Source organism: Mustela nigripes, chromosome 13, assembly GCF_022355385.1.
Source record: "Mustela nigripes isolate SB6536 chromosome 13, MUSNIG.SB6536, whole genome shotgun sequence".
Lineage (NCBI taxonomy): Eukaryota > Metazoa > Chordata > Mammalia > Carnivora > Mustelidae > Mustela > Mustela nigripes.
The window spans coordinates 62,069,757-62,094,154 of record NC_081569.1 but is presented as its reverse complement, the minus strand read 5'-3'; the positions used below and the strand labels follow the sequence as shown (position 1 = coordinate 62,094,154).

Below are 24,398 nucleotides of genomic sequence, written 5' to 3'. Positions count from 1 at the left end.
TCATCCCTTGGTTTAAGTGTTTGCAAGTTTTGTCCACTGTAAAGTTAGTGTTTTTTCCTTTTCACCACTGAGACTTACATACAGTACCTGCCTTGCTGGCAATCTAGAAGGTGAGTGGCAGATCTATTGAGATATTTTTACTTAGGAAGAAGTTGTTTGTACTGTGTTTTTGTGCATGCATACCTACCGACCATGGTAGGTACCTTTTTTTTTTTCTTATAGTAGCCAGTTCCCTATAATCATGATGGTGACAGATTTGTATTTGTTACGACTGTATCGTGTGCCAGTTCTTTGAATATATTGCCTCTTCTGTGAGCTAATTTGAACATAAATGTTTGTGTTGAGTTTTATCATTTAAAAATACCGTTTCTGGAGATTGTTTGGAACATGGATTAGGATATAATGGACAACAGTGCCTCTGTTAAAGTATCTTCACACCTTCCTGTGATGTAGACTCCTGAGTAGTTGTTTCCCCTTTATTTTGTTGTTAAACTTAACCTTTTAGCACTGAATAACAGCTCTATGTGGCTTTAATTAGTAGCATGGGGATTTAGGTCTTTTATGGTCTGTAGCTTATGTAGTTTGTATCAAATATATTCATTCTTCTTTTTCAGATGTAAAGTTTATCTTGGAGGTCCTCTTAAGACAGACAGTCTTTATGCAGGGTGAATTACAGCATCGGGGTTGGAGGGAGTCTGTGTCTCATTTATTGAGGTTGTCTACTAATGTCAGTGTTAGCCACCTTTAGTTTTAGTAACTCTTCATCAGTATGAAGTTTATTTTTGCTTTGGGCTTCTTTGTCCTTTTCAAGGGGGTCTTTGTGACTTAGTTTCCTGATAGAGGTTTAAACAAGGGGAAAGAGAGTGATTGTGTGGCATAGATAGAGAACCAAGTCTTGCTTTTCATGTCTGTTATTTCTTTTCTTGGTGGCATATGCTCTGGGTTTCTTTTAGCCCTTCATTCAAGCATAGGCTAATGGGGGAAAACAAATGGACCCTTTTAAAAGGTGTTCATGATAATGCATTGTTTTTACCTCATGTATGTGTTTTGTGTGTGTGTGTGTGTATACACACACATATATTGCACACGTGTGTGTAAATTATTTGATAGGTAGAGGGTATTTTTCATAGGTTTCAGAATGGGTTTTACCCAAGACCACACTGCTTGGTGGTGGCAGAATTAGACCTAGGCCTAGGTCTCCGGAATTCTAGCCCTGATCCCTTTTATATTCCACATTGTGTTCCTTCTAAATGAGAGGCCTTATTTTTAGGTTCTGAATCAGAGCAAGAAATATTAGGGAAAATTAGGCAGGAGAGGCAGAATTTATTTATTTTTTCCTTTCTTTGCTGTGTATCTCTGTTTTGATTTAGCCACACAGACACATGTTCTCTTAGCGTGATGTCATCTTTCACCTACAGCTTAACTCAAGAATTACCACTCAGCCTCCAAAGAAGCCAAGAAGGAAAGGTTTAGTAAATTATAATGGGATTGTTAAGAAACCACATGTCTCGCTTCAAAAAATACTTGAACTACTAACAACTCACAAAGGCTGGCTTTAGGAAGTTATTTTATAACTGAAGAGTTCTTTCTGTTAAGAACCTTTCCATGTCCCAACCCCAGGGTAGTAGCTACATACCTTTCTAAGTGGTGGTGGTGCCACTGGAATTTCTTTAAGTACTGGCTTCAGCCCCCTGTTGTACCTTTTAATGCCCTGCCTCAAGCCTGCCGTGCAGAGCCATGGTGAGTGGGTGCCAAGCAACCTAAAACAACAGCAGGCCGCTCTTCTGTTGTTCCCACTCAGGGGTGGTGAAAGGGCACAGGAAGGAATCTGGAGAATTGTACTACAGCATTGAAAAAGAAGGCCAAAGGAAGTGGTACAAGCGAATGGCCGTCATCCTGTCCTTGGAGCAAGGAAACAGACTGAGGGAGCAGTATGGCCTTGGCCCATACGAGGCAGTAACCCCCCTTACCAAGGCAGCAGATATCAGCTTGGGTAAGACCTTTGCTTCCTGAAAAACTGCCCCCAGGCCCTGCTTTGTTTGTGTTAGGAGGAGTGAATTCTAGAGTAGTAAGCATGCCTTCCTAAATCTTACTACTCCTGTGGTGTATGAGATGCTGATGAGCTGCTGTTTTCTGGAGCCATTGCCTATCTCTGTGTCTTTCCCGGGACCAGAAAGTAAGTCCTCAGATTCTTCTGACCTCCCCAGTTTTCTGCAGGGGGCCAGGCATACTTCAGTCATGACTGAGACTGAAACAGAAAAGGTGGTGGTTTGAAGGGAGGTTTTGTGCTGCCTGGGGAGGTGGAGGAAAGGGTGTGGTGATCTCTAACTCAGGCCCTACCCAGCTTCTTGGAGTCCAGGGCCTCATGGTCTCATGGAGTTGACCAGCCTTTGGCTTACCCTATCCTAGACAATTTGGTGGAAGGGAAGCGGAAACGGCGCAGCAACATCAGTTCCCCGGCCACCCCCGCTGCCTCCAGCAGCAGCAGCACAACCCCTACCCGCAAGACCACAGAAAGCCCTCGTGCCTCCTCCGGAGTTCCCTCAGGCAAAAGAAAACTGATCACCTCTGAAGAGGAACGGTCCCCTGCCAAGCGAGGCCGGAAGTCTGCCACTGTGAAACCTGGTGAGTGCTTCCTTTTGCCTCATTCTCCCTCAGACCACTATGGAATACAGGGCTAGCTGCCGGACAGATGGAGCCTGAGAAGTGGCGGTGGCTCCTCTCTCCTGGCTACAAAGATGGGGTCCCATACAAGCCCCAGGTAGTACTCCGCTTACTGCATCCACCTTTATGCATCTCCCAGCAGAGTCCAGTAGAGGTAGATAGGACATGAAATCTTGGTTGGACACATTCATTGACTTCCGTGTAGGTTCTAAGAGGGGAAAAGAAGTACTGAATTTTAAGCAGATTCAAGATCGGTGAAACTGGTCTTACATATCTTCTTTACCTGGCACCATCTTCTACCTCAGGAAGCTCTGCTTCCCCCTCCCTTGCACCCAGGGTCCTCTGGCTCTCCCAGACTTCCTCTTGAAAGCTAGTACCTCACTTTGCATCTCCCATCCTCATACTGTTCCCAAACAACTGCTTTCCAGTCCCTCATGCTTCATATTAACAGGAATTAATCTATCTTTATCTGTCTTTGTTTCATAGTCTCTACTATGATCCTTTCACATCCATTGGGGTTCTAGAGACACAGGGGTAAAGTCCTCCTGTCTTCCCTGAGGGAGCCCTCTCAGTCCAGCAAACTTAAGGACTTCGTTGATTGTTACATGTCCATTGTCCTGGCACCAGAACTGCTTTTGTTTCCTGTGTATTTGGGTTGTGTCATCTCCATATATATCTCACACTCGTGTTGTGTTCAGGTTATGTGAGGCATGGAACGAACTACTTTACACATAATACCTCAGATAATCCCTATGAGGTATAGATGTTAGAATTCATGTTCCAGTAGAAGAATCTGTGGCACAGGAGAGTGGGCTGACTTTCCCAAGGTGACCGAGTCATCCAGAAGTCACACTCAGGCAGTCGATTTTGAAGTCAAAAGCTTGTACATACTGCATCAGACTGTGCTTCTCCTGCTGGTTTTGTTTTAGGGAGGCATGACCTGTCTGTCATCTTAGCCTCCTAATGAGGCTATGATTCTGCTTCTCCAAATCAGGTATTTGTTTTCTTTCTGTGGACTTATTGGGGCACTCCTAGCATGGGTGTTCTGGGAGTCCTGGGCTGGCTGGTTCACTTATCCACCACCAGGGGTTGGAAACTGGGACAATTGAAGCAGGCTGGTTTGATGGTGCTCCATCAGCGTGTAAGAACACTTTATTACCAAGTATTCTGTGCACCGTTCTGGTGAGGGTCAGGTATAGGATGGTCTATCTGCCAGGGACATTTCTTGGTAATAAAAAAGGTGGGCTTTTTGTTGTCTGTTTTTAAGGACTGTTTCAAAATAACACTTAACCTTGGGGGATTCCAAGCACTGGGCAAAGAAAGTGGACTGAAGATTTCCAAATAATTTTTCATTCCTACCTAAGCTTCATTTGTATTAGAACCACCACCTTCTTCAAATGATCTCAGAAGTATTTGGTTTGGCTGTATAAAAACAATACTAGTTGATTTTAATCTATGAAAATAATGTATACATCATCATGACTGTAAAATTTAAATATACCACATTTCTCTGTACTGTAAATTGGGTCCTACGTTATTGACCATATAGCTTAAAAAAGTTGGTCAGGACCTTCCCAGCCCATCCTGTCGTGCCCAGGCAGTGGTCTGTAGCCTTCTAGTAACTGTACTCTGTCCTTTCCAGGTGCGGTGGGGGCAGGAGAGTTTGTGAGCCCCTGTGAGAGTGGAGACAATATGGGTGAACCCTCTGCCCTGGAAGAGCAGAGAGGACCCTTGCCCCTCAACAAGACCTTGTTTTTGGGCTATGCTTTTCTTCTCACCATGGCGACAACCAGTGACAAGTTGGCCAGCCGCTCCAAACTGCCAGACGGTCCTACAGGAAGCAGTGAGGAAGAGGAGGGTAAGTCCCAGGAAGCCCTGGGGACTCTGACACTTGGGCACTTTCTTCCTTTCTATTCACTTTATGAGCCTACCAAGGTGGCAGTCCAGGTGGCATCTCAGATCTTGGTCAGGAAAAGTTAATGAGCCCTGCCTTTTGATTTATAGACTGTTTCCACAGAATTCCTCTTGGTGGCTCCTCAAAACAACCGAGATGGGAGATCGATCTTACCGTCTGCTTTACAGATGAGGAAACCAGCTTGGAGAGGTTAAATAATTGCTTTTTGTCTGCAGTAATGGTAGAGTTGGGTCTAGAACTACCCTGTTCATTTTATCCTACTATAGTCATCTGGCTCCGTCAAGTTTCTGAATGCCTTGCCGCTTTGCCATCTGTGTGCTGGGGCAACTGCTAGAGAAGACCCACGTGCGGGCCGAAGTTCAGTCTCTTGAGGTCTGAATGTAAGACTAAGAATGTAGGGTACCCAGAGCCCCTGGGTGATTACAGAGAAGCAGCTTCTAAGCCTTTGCAGCTCTTGTGCCCCTCTTCAACCTTAAACCTCATCTGTATATTACATTTCTGCGTTGTCTGTTACATAGGGTTTGAGTGAAGGCTACAGTGGGGAGAGTTAAAAAATAGTTTCAACTGTCTGAAAAGTGTGATCTAGGAGAGAAAATGGACAGATAAAAATGTAAAAATGAGTCACTGTAAGTGACTCAGCAGCATCCAGATGGGATGATGTTCTGCAGGTTAGAGTTGAATCTTGCAAGAGGGGATCACATTAGGGAACATGGTTATCGTAAAAGAGCAGCACTGCAGATCCTGTGATGGTTGGCACGTCAGGTGCGTGGATGACTCTCTGCTAACTAACCGAAACTATATCTCCCCCACCGTAGCCATGTGGAGATCTTTACAGGGACGCAGATCTTTACAGGTGGTCAGGGAGTTGCAGTTAGGGTTTATGCTGTTTGGAAGGTGCATAAACGGAGTCATCAGCAGTGTGTTTCTAGCATATGGGAGCAGGTGGCATGTGTGAGGTTTCAGGGTTGTGCACCCAGCCTTTTTTGTCAGAATTGAGGTAAGTATAGGTCCTCCCTATAGGCAAGGAGATAAGGTGTCTGTTTTCCTAGCGAAGAGTGTAGTTTTACATTGATCATAATGAGTCCCTTGGGGATTGTGTGAGATGTGTTGTGAGATCAAAACAGTGTGTGTGGTCTTGTTTTCTTTTGCTTTTGCAGTATTGCTAGACTCTGGACCTTCCTTATTCTCCAGCACACTCCTAGCCGTTCCCTAGACCCAGGACTTGGCAGTTCTATAGATATTTTATTTGTGGGTTGGTACAGCATGGTCAGCAAAGCCAGCTTTGGTAAGAGTTGCAGACTGTCCAGTTCCTTAAATGTCTGTGACCATGTGTAAGATTAATAAACTCAGCTAAGAAGAATTCCCTCCATTGCTGATACATGAAATGTTTTTAATCCCAACCTTCTAAACCAAACGTGAGGGGAGGTAGGCCTTGTCTAAATAAGAAGGGAATTGGACTTTTTTTAAGAGAGATTCCCAGGTATCTTCTTCTTCTTCTTCTTCTTTTTTTTTTTTTTTTTTAAAAGATTTTATTTATTTGACAGAGTGCAAAAGCAGGGGAAGCAGCAGGCAGAGAGAGGCAGGGCTAAGCATGGAGCCTGATGCAGGGCTTAATCCCAGCACCCTGGGATCATGACCCGAGCCCAACGCAGACGCTTAACTAACTGAGCCACCCACATGCCCCGATTTCCAGGTTTCTTGTGGAAAATGTGGTTATAGTGAACACATTTGTTTTATGTTGCTCCTTTATTGTTGGATTATTGCCCCAAAGTACCAAAGTCCTTGATACTTTTAGTATGTTGAAGGTCCCTCAATCTCAAGAAGCCTAAAGACATTTGTACTAAAACAGTCTTCTAACAGAATATTAAGTTTTAAAGAAACCATGTGGTATGACTTGTAGATAAATGGGAATCTCTTAGATGCTACTTTAGATAAGGAGCTCATAAAATATTTGAATTCATTTAATGAGACCTATTTATTCATGAATTAAGTATATGGCACTGGGTTGGTATTATTGGGAGGCATACCATCAGCGACCCATCAGCCATGAGGATTTGACTCTAGAGTTGGGTTCATTTAGTACCTTCATCCTTTAGATGATGGAATTAAAAACCTGTTCATTTTAGCCTCTGGTGGGGCAGGGCCACTCATAAGTTGCAAATAAAGAAAATTAAATCCAAAATGAGAAAAAGTAGAGGAGTAGACTACTGCTACCTCGGTGGGATAATGTTTGATTACACAGATGCAAGGAAACATAATTGGCGATTAAAACCGAAGAGGTCAGGACTAGAAACAGACCTGGATTAAGCAGACGTAACATAGAAGTCTTGGGAAAAAGAAAGGATCACGCGAGGCCTTGGCAGTGACTCGGCAGTAGAGTGTTGGTAGTAAAAATTGTGACGAGGTGTATTGAGATAGATCAACAGGATGCAGTGACAAGCCTGAGAAATAGTCCTGCTATATTCTGAGTTGTTTACAACCATTTAGAGTTTCCAGTTTGAGCTCTCATTTTAAGAGGAACATGGAGACTGCTTAGTCAAGAAAAGAGCAATGAAGGTGAAAGGGCCAGCCAGTCAGACCTTCCTGGAGGTGTAGAGTCCTGACTGTGGGGCACCAGCACTCTGGGCTGCTCCAGCAGGCAGGGAGGGCAGCACAGGGCTGGCCTCAAGGGGTCTGCTCTGCCGGCGTTTGCCACTGGGCACGAGGGGGATGGGAAATGGTCCTGGCTCTGAACTCTTAATGAATTTGGTTGGGTTTTTTATTTGTGATAAGTTCATTAGAACTTAATTTCTCAGAACTCTTAATTAACTAAAATCTCTAATGTTTGCTTTTTTCTTTTCTTTTTTTAATGTGTTATTTATATATGAGAGGAGCAGATATTTGGTCAAAAGAGGCAATTTCTAATTGCCTAGGGTCATTACAGCTTCAGCTTCATCTCTCATAACTTCTACTTCACCCTCAAGACTGTAATGCAGTCATTGATGTTCAGTGTCCTGAGGTACTTCAAGATCATCAAAGGTAGATAGTTTTCAATAAAAAGGTTGAAATAGGATTTTTCTGGCTAACCTTCACTTAATCAGTTACATTTTAGAAACCCTACTTTCTTTGAGCTTTCTGGTTCATCACAGTTTTAGTGTATAGAGGGTAAAACTGCTGATGAAGGGGGAATTTGAAGGCTTTGTTAGAAAAAGTGTGAATCAGCTATTCTTTATCTCCACAAGCAAGCAGAATTAGAGGAAATGGGCTTAGCTTGCAGGAGAGATTGAGGGTAGGCATAAAGGACAGCTTCTTGATGATAAGGGTTACTCATATTGGAATACCCACCATGGGAACTGGTTGTGTGTCCATCCTTGTTAACAGTCCCATGACTCAGTACACAAACCTTTGATGTTTTTAAGGTCCAGGACCTACCCCCATTTCTCATCTTCCCTACCCCTTCTGCTCTTGCCCCTTCTTTTGGCAGCATTTTGTAGTCCTCATGACAGAGCTCTTTCTGACCCATGGGAAAGGACTTGATCCGTCTTTGGGATATAGTGCTATAGAGATAGTGGGGAAGTGTGAAAGGAGGCAGTAAGAAGCAGCCTTAAAGTAGCGAATAAGAAACCGACTAGTAATTATGATCTTGGTTATTTTTTGTTTTTGTTTTTTTTTAAATAGAATTTTTAGAAATTCCTCCTTTCAACAAGCAGTATACAGAATCCCAGCTTCGAGCAGGAGCTGGCTATATCCTTGAAGACTTCAATGAAGCCCAGGTGAGGAGGAGTTTCTTTGTGTAGCTTCCCGGGTGGGTCAATGATGAGAAGAACTTGGGGGGGGGTGGTGGGTTTCATAGGCAGCCCCATGAAAACCCTTTCCACAGTTCAGGAACTGGGAAACTGCTACAAGGTTTTGCATGAAATAGAATTTTTACTTTTATGTAAGGAAGAGAAGTTGGAAGCCTTATTTGTTAAAGGCTGTGGTTCTGTTTCTGGGACAAAAGCAGATTAAAACTTGTGTTTAATAGAAATCCCCATTATAGTGTGGCTGATTCTCAGCCTGGAAGATTGAATACCTGGGCTTGGGTTGTCCCTTGAGGGTTTAGGCCCCCAGAAAAACCTGCATGTGAGGCAGGGAGAGTATCTAGGGCAGTGCCTTGGGCCTTTCATTGAGAAAGGAAGTGTTGGGCAGAAGGATAAGCTCAATCCCATTTTGGGTAGTATTTGGAAGTGTTCAGATCTGTTCTCTGGAACGCAGGGCTACTATTCAGGGGCTTTCTGTAGAAGCCACCAGACCTATTGGTTCTGTTCCTTTTCTTCCAGTGTAACACAGCCTACCAGTGTCTCCTAATTGCGGATCAGCACTGTCGAACCCGGAAGTATTTCCTGTGCCTTGCCAGTGGGATTCCTTGTGTGTCTCATGTCTGGGTCCATGATAGTTGCCATGCCAACCAGCTCCAGAATTACCGTAATTATTTGCTGCCTGCTGGGTACAGCCTTGAGGAGCAAAGAATTCTGGATTGGTGAGTATTTGAGAGCCCAACTAGGATGGTAGGCAGGAAGACAGCAAGCTTTTGGAGGGGGAAGAATCTAGGTGAGAGTGTATTTGTAGAAACTATAATTGTCATAGGATAAATTAGAGAATTTCAGTGAGTTCTTTTCATCAGTTCATCTAATTTATGTTCCTGATGTATCCTGGTTAAGGACCTTTTGAAAATGTGTGAGGATCCATGTAGGTTCAGTATTCTTGACCTCTAAGGTTAGGGGACTAAGTTTTAAGCAAGGCATTTTATTCTCAGCCCCAGGATGGATCTGGACAGCAGAAGGGCTGAATTAGAATGCCAGGATTCCAGAAAATACATGATTTACAGGAGAGAAGGGGAGTGGTATCCTAATGCAGGACTTTGGGAAACATTCACATGGGCCCAAGTCCCTTGGCAGAGGGGCTCTAAGATGCTGTGTCTCTGACTCCTTCATAGGCAACCCCGCGAAAACCCTTTCCACAATCTGAAGGTACTCTTGGTGTCAGACCAACAGCAGAACTTCTTGGAGCTCTGGTCTGAGATCCTCATGACTGGGGGGGCAGCCTCCGTGAAGCAGCACCATTCAAGTGCCCATAACAAAGGTGGGTCCCTGCAGAGTGTGTGTGGTGGTACTGCTCTAAGGAGGGCCTCAGACCCACGGATGCTTGGACTTGTGGTCTGACTGGCTGACCTTGTCCATGTTTCTGAGAGAAGAAAGGTACCACCCTCAAGAGGTGAGCCACTAGGAGTGAGGCCCTGGGTTGATGCTTCTGCTGTAGTCCAGTGCTGTATTGATAAACATGCCTATAAGGTTAGCATCTAATGATGGTGACTTTTCACTTTGGGTTGTGATCAGTAACACGGACATGAAAAGCTTGAATTTGGGCGCAGTCCTATGCACTGGCTAGGAGGCATGTCTTTTTCCATGGAAGGCTAAATCCAGTCTCCTCTCTTCCCTCACCTTCCCCTGCTTCCTGCAGATATTGCGTTAGGGGTATTTGACGTGGTGGTGACGGATCCCTCATGCCCGGCCTCGGTGCTGAAGTGTGCGGAAGCATTGCAGCTGCCTGTGGTGTCGCAGGAGTGGGTGATCCAGTGCCTCATTGTTGGGGAGAGAATTGGATTCAAGCAGCATCCAAAATATAAACACGATTATGTTTCTCACTAAGGATACTTTGTCTCATTGATTTTATTCCCTGATGTTGTGGAGATTGTGTTTTAACTGGGTTTTAAATGTGTCTTGTGTGTAACTGGATTCTTTGCATGGATCTTGTATATAGTTTTATTTGCTGGACTTTTATGATAAAATAAATGTTGAATCTCTTTGGTTGTAGTAACTGGGATTTCTTCATCCATTTCTTTGAACTTAGTTGCAGAACAAAAAGCAAGACAAACCTAGTACCTTCTGCGGTTTTCAATAGGCTTGTTCATAGTAGGAAGACAGCTAGCCAAGGTAAATAAGTGAAATTTTAAAAATTTTCTGTGGTATCTTTGTCAAAAGGTTATCCTGGGCTAATATTTGACTTTCAAAAACTTGATTTTACAGTAGGCCCAAATCAATACATGGAGCAAAGTTAAATAGAATTGGGCATCTCCTGTTACTTAAAAAAGATCATCTTAGAGCGGAGCTCACTGACAGCTGATGTGGGTACTGTACTCTGAGAACTAAAAAGGAAAAAGCACCAATTGCTATGAAAGGTCAGTGACTGTAAGCCTGATGGGATGACTTTCTGCAAGGATAAACATGAGAAACGCAGGGACAACACTTGGAAATGTTAGCAGCTCTGGCCAGAGGTCCAATTTTATAACTGTTATTGCTGTCATGGTTCCTAGAAGCTATTCTTTCCCTACCACTAGCAGCATCCCTGTTGATGTCCTGTGATTCTCTGAAGCAGGAGTTAAAAAGTTTTCCCTGACAGTTAGTAAATATTTTAGGCCTTCTGGGCCATTTGACGTGTCACAAAACCTTTGCCATGACAGCATGAAAGCAATCACAGACAACAGGTAAATGAGTGTGGCTGGGTTCCAGTAAAATTTCATTTACAAAAACAGGTGGTGGGCCAGAGTTTGCTAACTTCTCCATAGACAGAAGTGGAAAGGGTTACCTTCAGCACACAAGTATAGGAAATAGGATATAGTATGTGGTAGGGAAGGACCAGAATCACTGGCTACAGACTGATGCTGGAATGCTGCATTCTTTCTCATTATGGAGTTGTTCAATAAATGTTTATTTTTGTTCACACCAATATGAACATTAATAATTACAGTAATGGTTGGGCCAGATTAGGGGTACCTTAACTTTTGTGGTTTTTCCAAGAGGGGATAATAAGACTTGCAGTTTTCAATATTGGGAACCTAGAGATTTGACCTCAGGCTTTTTCTTAAGGACTCCTTTTCCGTGTTGAAATAGGAATAATTAAACACGTCGTCAATAGCTAGAACTGCCCTTTTTCCGGTCTGAAATAATTGGAAGTTATTACTTACTGCTGTCTCTCGCCGCTTGAACAGTACCTAGGCGCATAGTAGGTGCTCAACAAATGGACGTGTCTGACAGATGTTCTCCATGTAATGGATCTTGCAAGGTCAGCAGAGGGAGAGCTGGCACCACATGTCCTCCATGGTGGGTGAGTTAAGAACTCCCTTAAGATGGGGTAGACTGTTCCACACAGGAAGGATTTGTACCCATGAATGTTCAATAGTAGTAGCTTCTAGGAGGAAAGGTAGGGCCCTCAGTAGATGGCAGGCATTTGCAGAGCGGCTGGAGAGTGGGATGTTTTGAATTTTGTCACGGATGTGGGAACGCTGGTGAGAGACTGCTGGTTTGTGAACCAGTTATTTTCACATCCCGAAACTATAAAAGAAAAAAAGAACCTCATCAAATATGCTTTCCCAAGATTTTCTTCAAAGAAAGAGTAATCAGGGCAGCCTGTAATCTACCTAATGTCATCTTCTAAAACAGTGTTTCTTGTACTTTTTCTGCTTAAAATCACTTAGGAAAAATCTGCTTGAGGACATTTGAGAGACAAAAAGGAGAACAATAAAGTGCTTTTTAAAAACAGGAGAGACCTCTGAGAAAAGCCAACCACCAGTGAATCTTGGGGGTGGTTCCACTGAATGTTGGATTAAAAAGCTAAGAACTTGAAGGGGCAATCACCTTTCCCATGCATGGAAGCTGGGGACTAGAAGCCAGGGAGGCAGGGTGCCCGGTGCTGCAGAGCTGGTTAATGTCAGAACTGGGAACCAGCCACAGCCACTCCACTTCCCAGTTCGTTCTTCCTGCCCAGCAAACTAAAAACCCATCTCAGCATCAGGAGTTTTAGTATTTCACTATGATGGTGGCTTTTACTAGAAGTTAAGCTTCATTAATATAAATAAAGATGATCAGACACAGCCCTTTATCTCAGCCTATTTCCTTGTTTATAAAATGAGGCCATTTGGATGAGATGGTGGCTAACATCTCTTAGCTCTGGAATTATAAATTGTTCAAAAGTCACACACACAGAGTCCACAAACTTCCCCAAGGCTTGTTCGTACCTGCCCAGAGTTCCACCGGCCTGGGTGTAATATTTGTTATAATCTAGTCGTAAGAGGAGTTGAGCCAAATCTGAGTTGATCTGATGGTTCCGAACACTGGAGAGAATCTTGAATAGCAATGAAGACTGGCGGCTGAAGCCCTGCAAGGGAGAAGGACCCGGGCTGTCACTCCTCTCAGACTCACCAACTGTCCATGTGGAGTGAGTGAAAAACTCTTCCTCAGAATTCTACAGCACCAGCTGGCCTTCCCACAGCCTCGCTTCTCTTAGCTCCTAAAAGGTCGTCTTAGGACGGAGTCCACAGATAGCATGACTTTCTGTGAAGGTACACTCCCATGCTCAGTAGGAAGTTAGCATCCGCTTTCAAATTAATATATTCTGTGGTATACTGGGGCTGGGGAGAGCCGGTGGCTTTTTGTTAAGGATAATTAAAATCCCAGTAAAGCAGAGTTTGTTCAAGGAAGTAAGGAGGTTGGATAGGAGAATCTGAGAACAAAGCCAGTGCATGTTTGTGGGCTGAAGAAACTATTCACAGCTGAACTATTTTTGAACGCTGAGATGATGGCACATAATTAGCTGCTTCAGAATGAACTGATACCAACATTTTAATCTTTGTATCTTGTTATTTCTGTGTGTATGTATGTATTGGGGGAAATGCTTTATTGTCTCTGAGGAAAAGATGGAGATTCCCCACTGGCAAAACATCCTCCACCCTCTGGACAGGGCTGCATATGGCCAACAGCCAGGCAGACTCACCTTCACCAGGATGCCCAGCTGGGCAGCCCCACGTTCATCCAGCGGGCCCAGGTTCTGACTGACCAGCGAGCAAAAGCCGTGACAGAGATCTAGGATTTCGTTCAGGCAGTGAAACACCTACCCAGGAAACAGTTGGTATGAGGAAAAGAAGGAAGATACATGTATGATATTAAAGATTATTCCCCACTCTTTGATCTCAGGAGAGACAATGTCACGTGTCAGTCCTGCTGGCCCCTCAAAATGCAACAAGTGGAAACCAAATTCTTCCCTTCCTGCAAAGATGCTGTCATTCTCTTAGTCACCCCTGCATAAACCTTCCACTGTAGTCACATCACACTAGTCATCATTTCTTGGGCCCAGCCAGTGTGCTCCTGCCCTGAGCTTTGCTTTCACTGTTGGTCCCTATACCCAGGATCCTCTCCTTGAAGCCACTTCACGTTCTGCCTTCTCAGTGGAACACTCCTTTCCCCATGTAGCCTTTAGTGACCCCTGCTTCTATTATCTATACTGTTCTCTTGGCCCCTGTTCAGGCCGCCTGTGTTGTTACTGATCTATGTATGTATGTATGTATGTATGTACTGTTTCTCCAACTAGATTGTGAGCTCCTTAAGGGCAGAGCCATGACTTATACCTCTTTGTATCCCCAGTGCCTTGCACACAGTAAGCACTCAATAAATATTTAATGGTGACCACCTGCTCTCATCTTCTCCTTTACCCAAGGATGCACTCCTGCCATTTGAGGACAGTCTGCCTGTCATAGTGGCTTTTGGTGGTGTCGGTTCACAGAGCCCTTGGGAGTGGCATCTATGTAACCTGTTGTCCCTTAGTGCAGCAAAAAAAAGCTTCGAATAGGAGCAAAAGAGAAGTCTGCAGTGTTTGTGGTGTGGCAGGACTGAGGGAGAAGAGCTGGCTGACATCAGAGATGAAGTGTAATCTATGTAACCCATATAATCAGAGAAACTATGAGGGGTCATTTCAGCCTTCCCGCTTTCTATTCTGGAATTGGCATGCATGTTGAGCTTTTAAAAAAACACACCGGGCCCTGGGTTTCACTCCAGAGATTCTAATTTAAGTGTTCAGGGTCCCAGCTTTTTAAAGCTTCCAGGTGACTCCCATGTGAAGCCAAGATTGAGGGTAATGACCCTGAAGGAGATGGACATACACACACACAGGCAGGGAGACACTACTCTTGGCTGTGAAAACAACTTGGAACTGGTGCATCCTGGCCCAAAAGACTGCTAAGAAAGTAAGTACTATATGTGCTTTCATTAGTCTTTCTGTGGTGTCAGGTTTTTTTAAAATTAAATCCTTTCAGCACATACTCTATCCTCTGTAGCTGCTCACCACATCCCCAGGATACAATATTTCAGAAATTCAAAAACATTTAAGTTCCCTTTTAACATTCCCTTTTAGCTTTGCTTTAAGTTGTTAAAAAGGTATGAAAATGGAGATTCAGCAATTGTTTTAATGATAGTTACGTATCCTGGCAACTCAGGATCGAAGGGAACAGTCAGGCGAGAAGCAGTCCAAGGAAACCAACAGGCCTACTTACAGGTTTCAACAAGATAAAGGACTGAGCCAGCAGATTGCTGAGGAAGTGGTCATGAGCCAATCGGATGCTTTCAAAGTCACGGGTGGAGTTGATCTGATGCAGAAGCTGTGAGAACTGAGACTCCAGCACGTCCACCTGATGGGCAGGGACACAGGTACTTTCAGGACCCAGCACATTCTAAGCACTCGAGGACATTAAGATGCCTGACATTATGAAAGAGAAAGTCTCCCTCCTATTCAAGCCACTTTAAAGCTGACCAAAGACCCCCTCGCGTTGCTTAGCTTTCTACAAAGTTACCTGTCTAATGCCTAAGAAGCTCCAAAGTTCTGGCAGATCGCCTCGCCTCATGCCACATCCCCTCCACCAACTGATGTTCTAGCCAACTCTAAACATGAGGGTCAGATCAACAAGAATTAAAAAAGAATTAAATGCTGCACTGCTGACAAGAACCCTAGACTCAGTCTCCTTCCCTTTATTCCCACTTTCTTCTAAAATGCCACCAAGAAACCCTGCCCAGTGATAAAATCTGTGCCTTTTCTGAACCCCCAACATTTCAACCACTGCAGGGTTGAAGGACCTCTTGAATCAACCCCGTTCACCTCCCAGACTTTGGTCGCCCTTCCTCTAGTCAGCCCTGGGCCCGGACCTGGAGATAGTACTGAAGATTATCCACCAAGAAGGCCATGTGGTTTCTCAGGCGCCACTTGACGGCGTCTGTCTGGTTGGATTTGAGGTGCTTGCGCTGCATCTGGAGGGCCCAGCAGTGCTGCAGCTCGGCCTGCACCCGGCGCACGCTCAGTAAGTACTTGAAGACGACATTGTACCTGTGACAGAAATGTCAGGCTCTTTAGGAATAAAACTTCATTGCCCACCTCACCTGCATGACAGACCCTAGGACTCTGGGCCTGCCACCTGTTCCCTGAGAGGCAGGGAGGCAAGGAGAGTGGCTAGAGCTGTGGCTGAATGGACTGGCTCACGGAGATGGTGGAATATTACATAGCTGTCAAAATGAATGTGCTTCAGCTGCACAGCCCAAGAGGACTCCTAGCAGTAGGATTCTGAATAAAAAAGGTAAATCTCAAGAGTACATAGAGCCTTTTATACTTTTATTCAATAAAGCTTAAAACAAGCGGGTAGGAAAAAAAACATACTTCGAGGGAATATATATTGATGTTATAGAACTAAATATTAAAAGGACAGAAAATGGGACTGTGGGAGAGGGGTGACCATGGGCTGGGGGAGCCACGGGAGGGAGACTACGAAAGACCGTTACTGTTGGTGTTCCAGTTTCCGTGCTGGGAAGTGCTTTTACAGCGTATGTGAAAGGAAGGCAGGAGGGTCTTGTGTGGCCCAATAATAACAATGTGTTAGGAGGCAAGGATTTCAGTTAATCGAATTTTCTGTCCCAAAATTAGAGAATGCAAGTAAGGGCTCCCTAGCTCCTGCCTCACGGCAAGCTCAGGGCCTAGCTGCCTCATGCTGAGCCCTGCGCTGAGGACACACATGGGAAGAACAGCTGATTCCTAGTGAAACTGGATATATTTACTTGTTCGTAGGCAGACTTGCAGAAACCAATGTGATTTGGTTTTTAAGATCATCTATTTCTAATGGAACAACCTAGTAAAAATAGTACACTTTGTTTGGATTCGGATTTGAACAAGCCGAAACATAACAAGACATTTTTGGATAACTGGGAAAGTTTCAATCTGTACCAGATATCAGATAAGGACTTATTGTTAATTTTACTGGCTGTGATAACTGCACTGTAGTTACACTGACAACGCACCGGCTCTGCATCGCACATTGATGGAGTGAAACAACACGCCTGGGCTTTGCTGTCTAAGGCTCTCGCTAAAACAAGAGACGGAACAAGTGACGCTGACAGATGCTGCAGCTGGATCATGTATACATGGGGGCCATTATGGTCCATGCTTTTGTTTATATTTAGAAATTCCCATATTAAAAAGTTTTTAAAACTACATCAGAGATTGATTTTTTTTCAAGGGCGTTCAGAGCATATCAAGTGAGGATATACGTGTTTGCCTGTGGGACACTGGGAGCGGTGAAGGCTCAAGGACAAGGAGCAGCTTCCTTCGTTGGGCTGTGGGCCCTGAACCTACCCCCCAAACTCCCGGGACCAGCCTTGTCTTCTCCAGATCATGCCTAGGCTCTCATACCCTAAGCTTCTCTACTCAGAAAGGTAGAGAGGACTGGGAACAGGAGCAGAGGGTGGAAGAGAGGCCCTTTTGTTCATCATTTCCCTTTATCTCCATTCCTCTAGCCTGAGCACAATAGCTACTGTCCTCCAGCCCCAGCCCGGGCCAGGACAGGATTTGGGAGATTTGTGTAAGTGTGGGGAAGGATTCCACATGTGACCACTAGCCAAGCCTGCTTCTCCACCTCCCTTCCCCTAGAGCTCTGGTTTCCTGCCTCGGGGACAGAAGGTCCTGATGGAACTGAGCAACAGCACCTGGCAGGCTCTCAGGATAAACAACAAAGCTGATCCCAGAGCCTCTTACCACACTGGTCCCGCTCCCGTATTCCATCCCAGCTTAGCCATCCCCACTGCCTCTCCCTGGGGGTAAGGCGGCGAGCTCCTCTGCAGTGGCTCAAGTCCACAGCAAACATCTGGGCTTGGAAAGTCTTCCCAAGTAGATCAACAAAAAATTACACAAATTTTAGGGAGGAAACTTGCTAGTCTGATGGAATTGGCAAGGGCCAGATTCTTCATGAGGTGCTCAAGACTGCATCTTCCAGAGGCCACAGACAGAGAGTGTGTAAACTGCTGATTGTGCGACTTAAAACATGACAACGGGCACCTGGCCGGCTCCGTCAGTGGAGCCTGCGACTCCTGATCTCAGGAATTTCAAGCCCCACACTGGGTACAGAGATTGCTTAAAACATAAAATCTTAACAACAAACACACACACCACTACCACACTGGTGGTCTGAGGGTCTGACACTTTCATTCATCCCAGCACCCAGCAGCCCCCACGGCCTCGTGTCCGCGGCTTCACTTGCTAAGCTTTGCTGTCCAGTCCCTGAAGGCAACTGCATTTGCAGCCTCTGACTTACAGACTGTATGACCACCAGCCGCGTGGTTATCCTGTGCCCAACAATTCTATTCCTGTTTATTTCTACCCTTGCAAGTCAGGTCAGACTGACCTAGAAGAAATTCAGAAATACTCACTTTTCCAGAACAGCAGGGGTGAAGAGAATGTGTAGCGGCCACTGCACTTTGTAGGAGAGACCGAGAGCTGCCCAGCCAGATGCAGGGGCTTCCCTGGGAGATGTTTCCCGAGAAGGCCCTTCTCTTGCCTGAGCAGCATCTGTTAAGAAAATACAATGTTGCTCATTCAGAACCAGGGCTTCCACAAGGTGAGTCACGTTCATGAGGGAGTGCTCATCACTTGAGCCTATAGTGTCAGAAGCATACAGGCGACAAAAAGGGGACTTGCATTGGAAGGCAAGGGAAGTCTAAGGGACTTGCATTAGAAGGCAAGTGAGATTCTCTTAGGAGGTCTCTCAGATTCTTTTTTCAACCTTAAAAGTCTGTTTGCTGGAAATAGAGACCTTTCCAGCAGCAGGGCAAAAAAACCATGGTCTGGGCATCCTGCCTCGCCTCTCTGGACTTCCCTTTCCTTCCATACAAGATAGGGCCCCAGACAACGTGACTTCTAAGGTCCAAAATGAAATGGTTTCTGTGGAGGTGGGTGGAAGCACGGATGGGATAACAGATGATGAACCCATAGGAGCAGAAAGATGCAAGAAAGAATGGCAAACCTTTATGCTCCTTTCCATGATACTCGATTGTCAAGTGCAACAGAGGGAGAAGGTTGTCATCATCCAGGAGAACCTTGTGTGCGGACTGCTGGAAGGCCACATTCACATCTACAAGGGGGAACACAGTGGCTGACAAGAACGCTAGGCTACGTAACAGACCCAGGCACCGCTGGCTTTCCACTTCTCTAGCCCACCTGACACTAATGGTGGGACGCATGGAGACAGGCTACTTTTAACGGCCTCGCACACATTCCCCCTTCTCTTGCTGATAATAGCACCCAGTTTTCCCTAGAGAATCACCCCTCCCAGTATTAGCCATGTGGTTCAGTGGGGTTGACAATACCTGATGCTAGGGGTAGGCAGGTGACCCAGCCATACTCAATGGAATGGAATACTCTAACTTATTACACTATTTTGTTTAGGGATATGAACATGACTCCAGCCAAGCCAATCCAGAGGCTCTATTCAGAGTAGAGTTTTTTTTGTTTTTTTTTGTTTGTTTGTTTTTGCTTAGATAAACTGGGATTTAGTGGGATGTGAGGTTGGTTGGAGGCCATCTTGCTACCATATGGAGCAGGCCTGTTTGAGAAAAAAGGCAGAGGTGAAAGATGGAATGGCACCAAGTCCCGAAGGCGTCATGTGAGCCCCCGGATCAGACTTTGCCTAAAACCTTCATCCTCTGGCCTTTTCAGCTATCAGAATCAATACATTTTTCTTCCCCTTTGCATGAGTTTGAATTGGGTTTTCTGATATCTGCACTGAAAAAAGTCTTGTGTGACTACAGTGGCCATCTATTGTTTATAGAGTCAGACAAAAGGAAACCATGGTGTCCCCCCCATTTTGTTTTAATTTTTATTTATTTATTTATTTATTTATTTATTTATTTATTTATTTATATTCTGATCCTTTCCCAACTCTCCTCACATAGTCTGAATGGAAATGGTTGTCATTCCCATTAGTCAAAGGTGAACACTTCACTTTATCTTCATGTCGGACATCTTTGGTGCAGGGGTATGTTTATGATCTGGACTGGGCTAATCAAAACCCCTTCCTGGGATCTTTCAATTTGCTCCCAGAGATGCTGGATTTGGCTCCTCCAGTAGATACTGTGAGGTACTTGCTTGAAACTATTGCTGGCCATGTTTCCAAATTGGAGTGGAAGGCCATCAGAGAGCATGGAAGAGGCACACATAAGATACGGTAAGAAAGAAAATTCTAGCAATATTCAAGTCCCTAGTTTCTGTTGTCTGAAGCCCAGCTAATACTATCCCACTGGAGTTACAGATGAAATAGCAAATAAATTCCCCCTTTCTACATAGGTTGGTTCAGGTTAGGTTTCCATCATTTGGAACCTAAAGAACTCGAATATAACAAGGGGCAGTAAATAGCGCTATGTCTGTCCGGTAGGGATGTAGGATGACACTATGATAACATAATACCTGATTTATACCCACTCTTCCAGGAAGGATCAAAAGGCAACTCCCAGTGACTTCAGTGTGCAACCCACCAAAGGGCCTTCCATCTTTGGAAACCCTGCTCTCTAACTCACCAGGTTGCTTTTAACGTGGAACAGAATGAACGGTTCAGCAGCGGTCAAGAAACACCCTACAACATCAGTCAACCTGTAATTCTCAGGTCCAGAGGGCAATTACCATGTTCAGTTACTGCAGTGGGTGGTGTTTTTAACATGTGTTGAGCTGTGTCAATGAAGGCCTGAAACAGTTCTCCACGTCCCAGAAGATAAAAGTCTTTAATGATCTGCAGAAAGAATGTCAATTTAGGCAGAGCCCCACATCATGGAGCCCCGCATCAGGCTCTCTCCTCAGCAGGGAGCCTGCTTCCCTTCCTCTCTGCCTAAATTGTCAAGTTCAGTGATCTAGAAAGGCAGGAGCTGCTCACCATCGTAATTACACATGAAGTTGCTAATCTCATCACTGTGAGCCCAGCCTACAAAAGGATATAGGCTTTTGGCATTTCACAGGGGCACACTTCCCACTCGTCAAGGCAGGACAACGGTGTGTCTTTAGTGTCATTTATTCAATGGCGACACAAGTCTGTTCTGCCAGAAGAAAGTAAACACCCAAACCTTTGTGCTATAGTATATGTGTAATATTAGGGAGAATTTGCCCTCTTGGGTGAGGACATGTGAGGCCATTCTGGAAGTCTGGGTACAGGCAACCAATGCTCTTAGGGAGAGCCTACAGAATAAAGTCGCTGCCCACCAACATCATTTTAAGAATTAAAAGACGGGGGCGCCTGGGTGGCTCAATGGGTTAAAGCCCCTGCTTTGGCTCAGGTCAAGATCCCAGGGTCCTGGGATCGAGTCCCACATGGAGCCCTACATGGAGCCCCACATCAGGTTCTCTCCTCAGCAGGGAGCCTGCTTCCCTTCCTCTCTGCCTTGTGATTTCTGTCAAATAAATAAATTTAAAAAAAAAAGAATTAAAAGACAGCTATTACCTTCAGCTGACCCAGTAAATCTGACTCTTCTACCATGAGCTTCCAGAGATGCTGTGAAAAGAAAAAAACAGGAATAAAATTTCATTCCAATGAAAACTTCTGTAGAGAATGGTTTTGTGGGGCACCTAGGTGGCTCAGTCATTAAGCGTCAGCCTAGAGAATAAAGTCACTGCCCACCAGCATCATTTTAAGAATTAAGACAGGGGGCTCCAGGTGGCTGGGCTAGCTGGGTGGCTCAGTGGGTTAAAGCCTCTGCCTTTGGCTCAGGTCATGATACCAGGGTCCTGGGATCAAGCCCCATGTCAGGCTTTTAGCTCAGCAGGGAGCCTAATTCTCTCCCTTGCTCTGCCCCTCTCCAACCCCACCTGCTCCTGCTTTCTCTAATTAATAAAATCTTTAAAAAAGCTTCTGCACAGCAAAAGAAATAATCAACAAAATGAAAGACAACCTCCAGAATGGGAGAAAATATATGCAAACCACATATTTGATAAGGAATTAATATCTGAAAGATATAAAGAAGTCCTAAAACTCAACAATAACCACCACCACAAAACACAGACAATCCAATTAAAAAATGGAGGAATTAAACAGGCTGTTTTTTTCCAAAGAAGATATACAAATGGCCAACAGGTACATGAAAAGATGCTCAATATCATCAGCCAACAGGGAAATGTGAGTCAAAACCAAAGAGCTATCATTTCACACCTATTAGAATGGTTATCATCACGAAGAGGTAACAAGCTGTTGGCGAGGATGTGGAGCAAAGGGAACCCTCGTGAACTGTTGGTGGGAATGTAAATTGGTTCAGTCACCATGGAAAACAGTACGGAGGTCCCTGAAAAATTAAAAGTTGAACTACCACATGATCCTTAATTCCACTTCTCGGTGTGTACACAAAGGAAACGAAACAGGATCATCAAAGAGATACATGCACTCCCACATTTACTGCAGCGTTATTCACAACTGCCAAGATACGGAGACAACTAGGTGTCCATGACGGGTGAACAGACAAAGAAGATGTGATATATAATGAAATATATATATTTCAGTTATGAAAAAGGAAATTCTGCCACTTGTGACAACATGGATGGACCTTGAGCATATTATACTGAGATACGTCAGAGAAAGAAACACTGCATGATATCATTTATATGTATAGTCCAAAAAAGCCAAACTCATAAAAACAGAGTAAAATGGTGGTTACCAGGAGCTGCAGGGTAGGGGGATAGAAGAGAGGTTGTTTAAGGTTACCAACCTGCAACTAGTAGGTAACTGAGTCCTGGAGATGTGAGTCATGGTATAGTGAATATGGACAACAATGATGTATTATAATCAGATTTGCTAGGAGACTAGATCTTAATTATTCCCACCACAAAAAAGAGATGATAGTTATGGGATATAGCAGAGGTGCTAACTATCCCTATGATGACAATCTTCTTAAGAATATATAAATGTGGGGAGCCTGGGTGGCTGAGTGATTTAAAGCCTCTGCCTTCGGCTCAGGTCCTGATCCCAGGGTCATAGGATCAAGCCCTGCATCGGGCTCTCTGCTCAGCAGGGAGCCTGCTTCCCCCCCACTCTCTCTCTGCCTGCCTCTCTGCCTACTTGTGATCTGTCTGTCAAATAAATAAAATCTTAAAAAAAAAAAGAATATATAAATGTGTCAGATCAATATGCTATATACCTTAAATTTACACAATGTTATATATCAAATACAGTTTGATTAAAAAATAAAAGCACATGTATTAATGATGATAATAACTAAAAATAAAAACACATGTAATAAAGATCCTCAGGAAAAGATCAATAAAGATCCTCAATAAAATAAAGTTTAAAAAAATTGTATGCTCAGGATACATTGAGAAGAGTGTTATTTCAGGGAATGGATGTGCTTGTTCTCCCATGATGCATTCAGAAAAGTGTTTATAAACACCTGTAATAATGGTATTTATAAAAGTGGTACCTAATTGCTATGACATGAGTGTTTAAGTACAGAGATATGTTTACCATTCAACAATGCATTTATTTATTTATTTATTTTTAAGAATATTTTATTTATTTATTTGACAGAGAGAGATCACAAGTAGGCAGAGAGTCAGGCATCGAGAGAGAGAAGCAGGCTCCCTGCTGAGCAAAGAGCCCGATGCGGGGCTCGATCCCAGGACACTGAGATCATGACCTGAGCCGAAGGCAGCGGCTTAATCCACTGAGCCATCCAGGCGCCCCTCAGCAATGCATTTAGAGAAATGTTTAAAATAATGATATTAATGATGGTTATAGAAACATTCTGAACAAGCTTTAAAAAAGGAATAAACTATTGATACATGCAACAGGGATTAATCTCAAAATAATCATGAAAAACATCCTGACCCACCTCCTCCCCGAAAAGAGCACGTATTGTTTGGCTCCATTTATATAAATTCTAGAAAATGCAAACTAATCCCTAGTGACAGAAAGCACATCAATGGTTGCTTGGGGCCAGGGAGGTAAAAAGCGTTGCAAAGAAAGGATGGAAGAAGATATGAGGTAAATAATGACTTGGAAAAGAGGTGGGTAATGATTCTTAATTAATAAAATAGAATTTAAGTTTAAAAAATATATATATGTATATGTGAGTATATATATATATGTACATATATATATTAATATACAGAAATAAGTATATAAAGAAGACATTATATATACATAAAAGGAAAACAATAAATATATATTCATTACAAATATGCACATGCCTAACATCCAGCTCGGAAATGAGATATTAGAACAGGCACAGAACTCTAGACTCACAGAATATACACTGTCTGGGCACAGGTAGAACTAAAAACAAAAATGGGCCCTACATTAATCCATAAAGGAAGCCTCAATCAACTCCAAAGGACCGATCTACAGACTGTGTTCTCCAACTATACTGCAATAAAAATTAAAGCTTAATAAATTCCTGGGGTTAAAAAGAAAATCAGAAAGAAAATAAATTATTTAGAACAGGATGATAATATGTATATACTCCATGCCAAAAACTTGTGGGACAAGGTCAAGGCAATAAAGTTTTACATGTATTGCCTAGGAAGCAAGGGTTACAAATAGGAAAGTCAAGTTTCAACCCAGGAAACTGGCAAAAAGTAACAGAAAACTCAAAGAAATAAGAAGGAAGAAAAACAGGGCGCCTGGGTGGCTCAGGTCATGATCCCAGCATCCTGGGATCGAGCCCCTGATTGGGCTCCCTGCTCAGTGGGAAGC

The 24,398-nt window shown here is 44.0% G+C and overlaps 2 protein-coding genes across 7 annotated transcripts in view; one reads left to right on the top strand and one right to left on the bottom strand.

The window, feature by feature from the left end:
• TP53BP1 (tumor protein p53 binding protein 1) overlaps positions 1 to 10,410 on the top strand; it is a 77,642-nt gene extending 67,232 nt beyond the window's left edge. For 2 of the 3 annotated variants that reach the window (XM_059372655.1, XM_059372654.1), the window contains 7 exons: positions 1,802 to 1,993; positions 2,410 to 2,625; positions 4,307 to 4,522; positions 8,237 to 8,331; positions 8,878 to 9,077; positions 9,534 to 9,679; positions 10,058 to 10,410. In XM_059372655.1, coding sequence (XP_059228638.1) covers positions 1,802 to 1,993; positions 2,410 to 2,625; positions 4,307 to 4,522; positions 8,237 to 8,331; positions 8,878 to 9,077; positions 9,534 to 9,679; positions 10,058 to 10,245 — 1,253 coding nt within the window. In that variant the 3' untranslated portion in view covers positions 10,246 to 10,410. Of the gene's footprint in view, positions 1 to 1,801; positions 1,994 to 2,409; positions 2,626 to 4,306; positions 4,523 to 7,455; positions 7,715 to 8,236; positions 8,332 to 8,877; positions 9,078 to 9,533; positions 9,680 to 10,057 lie in introns of those variants that run through there. The other variant, XM_059372657.1, reaches the window with a different exon arrangement.
• Positions 10,411 to 11,081: 671 nt separating this feature from the next.
• Positions 11,082 to 24,398, bottom strand: part of TUBGCP4 (tubulin gamma complex component 4) — a 37,835-nt gene continuing 24,518 nt past the window's right edge. For all 4 annotated transcript variants that reach the window (XM_059372669.1, XM_059372667.1, XM_059372668.1 and 1 more), the window contains 9 exons: positions 21,162 to 21,212; positions 20,354 to 20,459; positions 18,702 to 18,809; positions 18,109 to 18,247; positions 15,565 to 15,742; positions 14,919 to 15,053; positions 13,367 to 13,483; positions 12,612 to 12,751; positions 11,082 to 11,928 (listed from right to left, as the gene is read on the bottom strand). In XM_059372669.1, coding sequence (XP_059228652.1) covers positions 11,916 to 11,928; positions 12,612 to 12,751; positions 13,367 to 13,483; positions 14,919 to 15,053; positions 15,565 to 15,742; positions 18,109 to 18,247; positions 18,702 to 18,809; positions 20,354 to 20,459; positions 21,162 to 21,212 — 987 coding nt within the window. In that variant the 3' untranslated portion in view covers positions 11,082 to 11,915. The remainder of the gene's footprint in view (positions 11,929 to 12,611; positions 12,752 to 13,366; positions 13,484 to 14,918; positions 15,054 to 15,564; positions 15,743 to 18,108; positions 18,248 to 18,701; positions 18,810 to 20,353; positions 20,460 to 21,161; positions 21,213 to 24,398) is intronic.